Source organism: Centroberyx gerrardi, chromosome 11, assembly GCF_048128805.1.
Source record: "Centroberyx gerrardi isolate f3 chromosome 11, fCenGer3.hap1.cur.20231027, whole genome shotgun sequence".
Taxonomy (NCBI): Eukaryota; Metazoa; Chordata; class Actinopteri; order Beryciformes; family Berycidae; genus Centroberyx; species Centroberyx gerrardi.
Window position 1 is genome coordinate 2,110,174 of NC_136007.1, and position 9,765 is coordinate 2,119,938.

The 9,765-nt window shown below is 43.6% G+C and overlaps 2 protein-coding genes across 5 annotated transcripts in view; one reads left to right on the forward strand and one right to left on the reverse strand.

Moving 5' to 3' along the window:
* Positions 1-1,268: 1,268 nt before the first annotated feature.
* LOC139918695 (trafficking protein particle complex subunit 14-like) overlaps positions 1,269-9,765 on the reverse strand; it is a 13,288-nt gene continuing 4,791 nt past the window's right edge. For all 4 annotated transcript variants that reach the window (XM_071908129.2, XM_078286895.1, XM_071908127.2 and 1 more), the window contains exons 6-13: positions 9,515-9,635; positions 8,924-9,071; positions 8,723-8,805; positions 8,044-8,195; positions 7,113-7,249; positions 5,135-5,213; positions 4,521-4,635; positions 1,269-1,507 (exon numbers count right to left, since the gene is read on the reverse strand). In XM_071908129.2, the coding sequence (XP_071764230.2) occupies positions 1,351-1,507; positions 4,521-4,635; positions 5,135-5,213; positions 7,113-7,249; positions 8,044-8,195; positions 8,723-8,805; positions 8,924-9,071; positions 9,515-9,635 (992 nt within the window). In that variant the 3' untranslated portion in view covers positions 1,269-1,350. The remainder of the gene's footprint in view (positions 1,508-4,520; positions 4,636-5,134; positions 5,214-7,112; positions 7,250-8,043; positions 8,196-8,722; positions 8,806-8,923; positions 9,072-9,514; positions 9,636-9,765) is intronic.
* Positions 1,837-3,695, forward strand: LOC139918696 (uncharacterized). Its single transcript, XM_071908130.2, has one exon. The coding sequence runs from the start codon at positions 1,837-1,839 to the stop codon at positions 2,920-2,922; it is 1,086 nt and encodes a 361-aa protein (XP_071764231.2). The 3' UTR covers positions 2,923-3,695.

A 9,765-nucleotide genomic window follows, 5' to 3' on the forward strand; every position in this document is an offset into this window, starting at 1 on the left:
GTGTTTTGCTACGATTTACAGATCTGTTTTCATCTAACTGAGACAGGTCCGTCATTGTATCCAAGGCAACGTGTGATGTCATGAAGGCCGCCTTGTTTCTCCTCCTGATACCGCTTCAGTCCGCCAGTCTGGGATTCAGCCTTCGTCTCGTCTCGTTCAGATCAGCAGCGACGTGACGCTCAGCTCTGATCAGCTCTGATCAGCTCTGATCAGCTCTGATCAGCTTTATACTTGAGCTGGAAACTCGGCTCTGCCTCCGCTAGCGTTGTCACAATACTAGAATATTTGACTTTGATACCAATATTAAGTGTAATATCTAAAAATTCAATACTACTACTACTACTACCTAAAAAACTTTGTAACAGTAGGCATTTTGTTTATCTGTGGATACCGTATCTCATTTTGAGTAAACTTGTTGCTATTCTGGACTATAGCAATTAAGATAAGATAAGATCAGATAGCACTTTATTAATCCCCTTGAGGAAATTCATTCTAATTAATTATATACCAACACTAAGTTTAATATCTAAAAATCTGATGCGACTACGATTCCACTGCAAACAATGAAACCATCCAGCAGTGTGTTTTTCCAGTTTGAACCAGTTTAGGTGAACTGGGATCCAGCTGAAGACGTGCAGGACTGTTTGAGGCTGTTAAATGTTTTCAGCCGTTTACAAGAGCCAGACTGACGCTCTGTCTCGTCCAATCCTTCTTCTTCTTCTTCTTGTTCTTCTTCTTCTTCTTCTTCTTCTTCTTGTTCTTCTTCTTCTTCTTCTTCTTCTTCTTCTTCTAACTTGTCCAGTCTGCATGTTTGCGGCCTCTGGTGGCCATGTTGATTAGGGATTTCTTCTTGTAGAACACATTTGGTGAAAGTATTGAACGTTTATAAAATTCGGTATTGAATTCAATATTTTGCAACAGAATCAAAGTAGTACTGAAGTTTTGTGACAACACCGGTGTCTTCAGTGGAATTACAATATTTTTTTCCTTTAGAGAAACAGCTGCTGACCTTAATCTCAAGCCATTGACTTTCTTCTGCTGTAAAAGCTCGTCTCTCTCTCTTTAGGAGATTCATCCTTTTTTCCTCAAAGTGTGTGTGTGTGTGTGTATGTGTGTGTGTGTGTGTGTGTGTGTGTGTGTGACCAGACATGGATCTCCTCACTGTGTCACAACTTTAATACAACTTCTCTTCCGTACTGCTTTTAATTTCTTGCTTTCCCCCTTTCTTTCAGTCAGATACATTTTTCTTGTTTGATTTTTCTTTCTTTCTGTGTTTCGTTCTCACTGCTTCCTCTTTCTTTCAAAGCTTCTCTTCCTTCCTTCCTTCCTTCCTTCCTTGCTCCCTCCCTCCTAGCTGACAGGATCCAGCACCAGCACTTTACATTCCCTCTTGGCGATCTTGTCCAGCGACAGCAGGGTTTTGTCCTGCGGCGGCAGGTAGAGCGGCCGACCCACCGGCGACCCCACGGGGGGGGTGATGGCCCGCCGCTCCATGGCACTGCCCGTCCTGACACACACACACACACACACACACACACACACACACAAACACACAAAACAGATAGGATCAGACAAAACTTCTTGCAGCAGAAAATAGAATATATAAAACATTACATGATAAAAACATAAAAATCTATCTATCTATCTAACTTCTTACACATTCAGAAAGTAAAGGCCTGACCACAACTTCTCCTTTGCCTGCTACTGAAACACTTTTTTACAGTAATCACAGGAAGGAAGAACTGAAAACAGTAAATGAAGCGGTTAAGAGGAACTTCGACAACCACCGCAGTCCTATTTGAGTTTCTGACACTTTGAGCTCAGACGGACAGCAGAATGGCTGATTTCAGACGGACCAGACTGTCATTATTTCTGCTGCTGGTGTTTCAGACGGTGGGAGCCGACACCGAAACGACTTCTCTCTACGGAGGAGTTGGAGATGAAGTTGTTCTGCCGTGTACCGCCGTGTCTTCTGGTTCTCAAAGATGTTCCTCAGTTAGGTGGGCGTGGGCCCACGCCAGACCCTACACGTGGATCGAGATGGTTACCGGTGGGAAGTTCAACAAGGACCACCTGAGCCCTTCCCAACAAACCAGACTGAGTCTCAGTTCTAACTGCTCTCTGACTATTCAGGATATCACAGATGAAGACACTGGTTTCTACGTCTGTCAGCGATGGCCATCATCTGGATCACAGCCTCAGGAGAATCGGTTTTATCTGTCCCTTCTATCCGTGACACAACAAACATTTGATGGTCAGCTGCAACTGAAGTGTTCCCTGATTGATTTTGATACAACATGTAAACATAAAACACTGAGCTGGCTGGATGAGACAGAAACCAAGATAGAGGACGCCCGGGGCGGCAGATGTTTCACCACTCTGACACTCCTGGAAGAGGAGAAGAAGAAGAGATTCAGGTGCCAGCTGACTGCAAACAAAAAAGTGCAGAGATCTGTTGACTTCCCTCGTGTGTTCTCACAAAACAGAATGATAGCAAAAGACAGAGCCAATTCTACTGACGGAGCGACTGCTGAACCTCCAACGGGTTCCTCCAGCCAATACTACATCATGGCGGCGGCGGCGGCGGCGGCCGCGGGAGCAGCAGTGATGATCCTCGCCACCGTTTTTCTCATCAGACGGAGGAAGACCTCAAGAGACGCCCGAACACCAGCGGGTAACGCCGCTCCGAGCCCAGTCAGTGACGCCGACGCCACAGCGAACCTTCCTTCACCCGACCACGAGGATCCTGATGACGGTGTCAGCTACGCCTCCATTATCCATTTCAGTAAGAACAGGTCGACTCCTAGCGGCCGGGTCCTGGATCCTGACGGTTCTGGTGGGGAGGAAGCAGTGACTTACGCCACCGTGAAACCGACCCAACCTGACCTCACACAAATACGTGAAGTGAACATGACTTGTTAACTCCAAATTACGTGTTGGTAGCAGGTACAGTGTTAAAACTCAGTTTTCCCAGCAGGAAACGGTTCCATGAAGGAGACACGACTGTAAGCTGGAAGTAGAGTCACAGTGACAGGCAGGGCGTTGCGGTCGGTGCTGGATGGACGATGAGTTTGACTTCAATGCCGGAGACCAGAGTTCAGTTCCCAGCTTGAACTAAGGAAATTTCTACCGTGAGACAAATTTTAATATTTAGTGAAAGTTTTTCTTATTTAATCAACCAAAGCCTTTCACTAACCAAGTTCTTTTAGTTTCCTAAGCTTAACCATTAGCCAACCTTTAGCTGAAAATGTCCTGTCCAGTTCATGTTATTGTCACAGAATCCAGTTTGTGGCTTTTCACATAATTCGTGTCCACAGCGCGTAAATCTGCGTTTTTTATGAGATCATGTTGAACCGACCTCTGTTGCTGACAAACACCCTTTTTAAAGTGAGACCATTAATGTCCCCGCAAGGATCATTAAAATCAAATTTAATTCAATTGGACTTTTTTGACCACTGGCTGCAGTTTTGCCTGCCATGTTTAGAATAATATAAGACCTACATGACAAATTGAAACACCACAGCCACATTTACCAGCGTGTGATGAGCCAGTGGTGATAATTTCTTCCTGTTTATGAGGATGAGTGTAAACACGGGTTATAATGCTGCACAGCTAAAAAGGGTGCATGACACAGTAACTGTAGCTTTTCTAAACATGATTTACCCATTTTAATCTTAATCTCAATTCAGCTTTGGGAGTCATTAAGGAATATTCCCGGGACAGAGGAATGTCTTTCACTTTTATACGTTTGAAAAATATGTCTGTCATCTACCGGCCTATTTCAGATTCTCAAAGTGTTGAGAAAAAGGTAAAAATGTGTTACACCTATATTCTGTGTGCTATACTATCTGTTGGCTGATATTAATGCTGGTGATTTGTGTATTGAAGCTTATTTTACTGTGCGTCTCTGTGGATAAGAGCGTGTGCTAAATGTGTAAAATGTTAAGCATGATATTGTGATGTAAATAAACCAAAGACATGAAGAGATCAGACAGAAAATCATCTGGTTTCTTAAGACTCTTTCTTTTGTCTAGACTAAATAAGACTAGACAAAACTACATACGACTAAACTAAACTAGACTAAATAAGGCTGAACTAGACTGGTTACTTACTATACTAAACTGAGCTAAATTACAAGTAAATAAACCTAGATCAGTCTTGACTAAGGCAAACTAGATTAAACTAAAAACTCAATTACACTAAAGTTATCTAAATTAGACTAAACTAAATTCAACTGAACCAAATTAGACTGGACTAAATAAATCTAGACTAGAAAAGACTAAACTACATTATACTAAACAAATCTAAACTATATTAGACTAGAGTAAAGTCTGGATTAAAGAATACCAATCTACATTAGACTAAAGGAAAGGAAACTAAACTAAATTAGACTGAATAAGCCTAAACTAGAGTTTAGAGTATTCCAGCAGTCAGACTCAGTATCTCAGTGTTATGATATGTTAGGGTTAGGGTTATGTTGTTGTTATGTTATCTGTGTTATGGTAACGTCGGTCTATTACCTCATGATGTGGGAGCGGGACGGCTGCTGGTGGGAGAAGGACTGGGACCGTCCCAGACTGGCCTGGTGTCGGTCCAGCAGGTCTCGAACCGCCGGGCTGGACGGGCTGTTCTTACCTGGGGGGGGGGGGGGGGGGGGGGGGGGGGGGGTCATAACAAAAGTTACATGCTAAAAATAGACGGGATGAAAACGCTTGACAATTACTTGCGAATTACTTTAAATTCATCATCACTGTTGTTTTGACTTTATGCATTTTCAACACCTCTAGTTTTAGCATTTAATTTATATTCCCTCCACCCCTTCATCATAAACCCCCTCCACCAAACTGCCAGGGTTAGAGGTTTCATTCCCACTGGTTCCACCCAAACCAATAATGTATACATTCATATACACAGGGCAGGATAAAACACATTGATAATAAAAACAAAAAAGTTTTCTATTTGTTTTTGCGTGGTGAGATAAAAATAAAAGCAAGGGGCCAATAAAAACACACTCAAATCGACACGTAGAGATATTACAACATTTTATGCATAAAAATGAGGTTGAGTATAATTAAAAAATAGAAAAAAGGGAAAGAAAAAAAATAAATAAAATAAATGTAACAAAGCTTCTTACGTGACAGGGGCCGGGCGTCAGGTGGGGGGTTAGCCACCGAGGCCGTGAACTGGAGCTTCAACTTCATATGCTGACTCAGCTAGAGAGAGAGAGAGAGAGAGAGAGAGAGAGGGAGAGAGGGAGAGAGAGAGAGGAGAGTGGGAAAAGGAGAGAGGAAAAAAGAGAAAAACTTGGAAATTTGCGTCACCAAGGGTAGAAAACTGACACATCGATGTACAACAGAAGATCCACCATGTAGTTCACATTAAACCTGCAATAAGTGATTTCAGACCCTGTAACCAGTCCTGAAGCTACGTGGAGATTTCATTGAGACGTGATGATGTAAACAAACAACAACACAGCAGCAGCTTGTTGTTGTTTTCTCCTCTTTCATAAAGCTTGTTGTCAGTCGGCCCGAGTGATGGAGAATCGATGAAGCGAGCGAGTAAACGTAAACTAGTAAACTTGCTACCTGCCTCTTCACTTGTCATTGTGGGTCATGTGACCTTCAGCGGGAGAAAATAAAAAAAGTGAGACTGGTAACCGGCGATATTTCTCCGTAGGTGCGGTTATTTTAGCCGTTAGCCTTTATGCACGGTTTGTCCTTAAGGGCTTCCGTCGCCCAGTAGCTTTGCTGTGTGTTTACAAAATGTGTTGAGGTTTCTGTCGCCCTCTAGTGGTCAGAAAAAAAACGCTTAGTGTAGCTTTAAAAATAGACTCAAACAGGTCGTCAAAGCCTCCGAAAAGGAGGAAAGAAAAAGTGAAGTGAGTTTTCCCGTTTTCTCTGTTCGCCCAGCCAGTCTCTCTGTAGCCACGCCTCCGGCTCAAAACGACGCAGGTCTGGAGAAATTCTTGTTATAAATGGAGACTTCTTGAGCTGAAGGCCACTCCGATTGGCTCTGAGTTTCAAACAGGATTTTCCCACAAATGAAACGGCAATTCTGGTTTGTTTTTCTGGTAGAAAATAAGTCCATTGTTAGCTTAGCTACAACGCTAGCTATTTGGCTGAGTAAATTCAAATCATTATACAAACTCTTTGGGTAAATTAAACAAGCCAGATAAAAATGACCTGGAGGAGCGGCTACACCAGATTAGCTTCCCTCCCTGATGTAGGATATATGATTCAAAACATTTTTCATTTTGTTCCGAGTGCAAAGAATGAACATGTACTGCTGTTCATGACCAAACTATGACCAAAACCTTTCTGGGTTCAACTGTTGGAGCTTTGGCCCTTGAGTGTGTGTTGGACAGCAGTTGTAAAGCTCTACAGTGAAGGAAGTGACATTTTGAACACAATCAATCATCATGATGGTAAAAACTAGGAAAATAAGACCCAGGAAATAACAGGAAGTATCCTTTCACCAAAACTCTCAGTCTCAGTCTCAAGTCTAAATGTAGAACAGCAAGTCAAGTCAGAACAAATCAAGAGTCCAGTATCAATTTAATATCTTAAAGAAAACTAAATATCTAGGACTTTTCAATGCAATATGGTTTTAATAGGATAAAAACTTGGTAAGAGCATCATGAGTTTGATTTCTATAATCAGTTTCAACTTCAATAAATTCAATCATTCCATACAAATTCAGAAAACAGAATTTAAATTCAGTCGTCTGCTGGAACAAATCTCATCACTTTCAATCTAAGTCATTTACACAAACACAAGATCTCAAGTCAAGACTTTAGAAACCTTTTCAAGTCATCAGAGTACAAGTCAGAGTCAAGTCCCAAGTCACCAGAACCCAAGTCAAGTCAAGTCTCAAGTCAAGTCTTCATGCATCAAGTCAAGTCTCCACCAATTAATCATGTGACTCGAGTCCTCACCTCTGCCTAACCCTAACCTTAACACAAACCTTAACCTAAGTTGTTTCAGCACAGACAGGTCGTGCAGCTGGCCATGGGCAGGTACAGCACCAATCAAGCACAACTTTTCATAACATATCATGTGAGCGGTTGTGTGAGAACCCGCTGAACATGAATGTGTGGCAGCAGGCGGTTTCACCTCGTACAGTCCGGCTCGGAGGATCTGGAACGCCACGCTGAAGGACAGAGTGCTGCCTTTCCGACAGTGACCCAGGTTACTGAGCGGGGTGTGGCAGACCACCGCCGCCAGCGCCGTGTCCTCACCCTGCCCCCGACCTGAACACACACACACACACACACACACACACACACACACACACACACAATGCAGGTTGGGCACAGCATGGAAAAGTTCTTGCCTCCTAGTATTATGTGTGTATGTGTTTGTACTGTGCATCTTGCTGTATTCAGTGTACATGCATACCGTACAATACCACACAAAATGTCCAGTTTTCTATTTTAGAATTTTCTCAACCCATTGAACAGCATGTAATCCTTCAATTACATCCTTCAACTTAATTAAATCAATGAAATCCTTCATGAAAACCACCAAACTAGGAGTTACGCAGTTTTCACCGGACAACAGCAATATGTGCTTGGTGATGAAACTGATTCTCATGTAAGGATTCGTACACAAGTCCCTGCTAGAGTCAGGAACCAGAAAACTAACTAAGCTGCGTTCTGTAAAGTCAGAAATCCTGACTTCCTTCTTGGAAAAATTCTTGGAAAAAATGGAACGGCTCTTAGGAATTCTGAGTCAGTTTTACAATCCCGAGGAACCTCTCTACTGTTATCTGTCCAATAAAGCAGAAATGCCTATAAAATTATCTTTCAAAAAATGTTGATTTTGCAGGTCCACAAAATGTAAAATCTTTATTCTATAGTAGTGTTATTGACTCTAAGGCCAGAAAATTACCCTGGTTGTTCTCACAGTCACCTTTAACATCTTTCCCAATTCACTCTCTGCTACAGATACATAACCGACTGATATGAGGGGTAAGTGACACACACACACACACACACATTCACACACAACACACACACACACACACAAACACACACATGCCCACCCTCGGGTGTCCAGACCAGCCGTACAGCCAGGAAGTCCTGCAGGTTGTTGAGCAGAACGTATTTGACCCGGAAGTGTTCCTTCACCCTGACGGTGCTGGGACAGCTGGCCGTCATGACGAACCGAGGCCGGTCCAGACGGATACTGGGCAACCTGTGGGGGGGGACAGAAAGTCATTCATCCCAACATGGTATGCCGCTTGATGCCCTCTTGATGCAGGTCAGTCAGTCAGTCAGTCAGTCAGTCAGTCAGTCAGTCATCAACGCTTTGTGAGTTGTCCTCTAGAGGGCGACTGAGAGGCCTCTCACCTCTAGGCCAAATGCCACTCTGAGTCCCACTCTGCATTAATTTGCAAACGTCCACGTCTTCTGCTGCCCTACAAACTTTATTGGTAGGTAACGTTATTACCTTGTGGTATTTAAGTAACGTTAGTGGACTTAGGTAATTTGACTGTGTAAGTGTGTCATGCTAACACAGTCGCATAGATTTAAAAGAAAAAAATACAGTTGGTCGTTTTTTTTTTATTTCGAAATGCCTAATTTTTGGATACCTGTTTGCATCGTACTCTTGGGAGCTTGCAAGTCCACGTTTCATTGTACCTGTACCTGTACATTGTACAATGACTGATCAATAATTGTGGCCTAGGGTTAGGGAACCCTAACAATTCATTGAGTCCTTGCCTGTAGTGAGTGTAGATACAGTTGGTGAAAGGCATCTTGGGAGTCGACCACTGCAGCACCGCAACCAGAGGAACCTCCAGCCCCTGAAACACAGCAGGGAGAACCAGACTGACAACCGACACATTAAAACAGCTTGACCTGATATCAGAAAGATATAACACACACACACACACACACACACACACACACACACACACACACCTCTTTGGAGTCGTCCTGCGGCATGTCGTTGAGGTGCAGCTGGAACAGGAAGTCATGCTCCTCCAGGGCGCTGAGCATGCTGGGAAGGCGGCAGGCCAGGCTCTCCACCCTGCAGAAAGACGCCATGCCGACCTCGCCGGACTGGTGGCTGCAGGACGCACGGCGAGGAGACAGGAAGCGGCGTGAGTCCTGACAGGAAACACCGACCCGACTGGAGCTGCTGCCTCCGGTCAGCGACCGACAGACAGCCACTCCACTAGAAAACTACAACATTTGTTTTTCTTTATGGCTCTTATAATAATAAATATGTTTCAGACCTATTCAATACCTTTCTCTGCTGAATGAAAGCACATTGTAAATTATTATTATTATTGTTGTTCATGCTGTCTGCTTTTCTGAACACAGGAACACTATCATCAATCGATTTGACATGCAGTCCATCCAACACGACATGACATAACATGACAACATATAACATGACATAACATGACGTGACAATATATGACATGACAACATATAACATGACATAACATGACATGACAGCTCAAACACACACACACACACACACACACACACACACACTTTGCTCACCACACGTTGTCCACCAGCAGCACGGAGCCGTCTGGCATCATGGGAAGGTAGGAGGCGTTGAGGTTTGGCAATATCCGAACGTCCCGAACACTGACCTCCTCCTGAGAAGACTCATTCAATACTGAGAGAGGAGAGAGGGAGAGGAGGAGAGGAGGAGAGGAGGAGAGGAGAAGAAAGAAGAGAACAGAGAGGAGAGGAGGTGAGGAGAGGAGAGGAGAGGAGAGGAGGAGAGTGGAGGAGAGGAGAGGAGA

Excerpts from the sequence above, each read along its gene's own strand:
- LOC139918696 (XM_071908130.2), top strand. The coding sequence starts at position 1,837 with ATGGCTGATTTCAGACGGACCAGACTGTCATTATTTCTGCTGCTGGTG.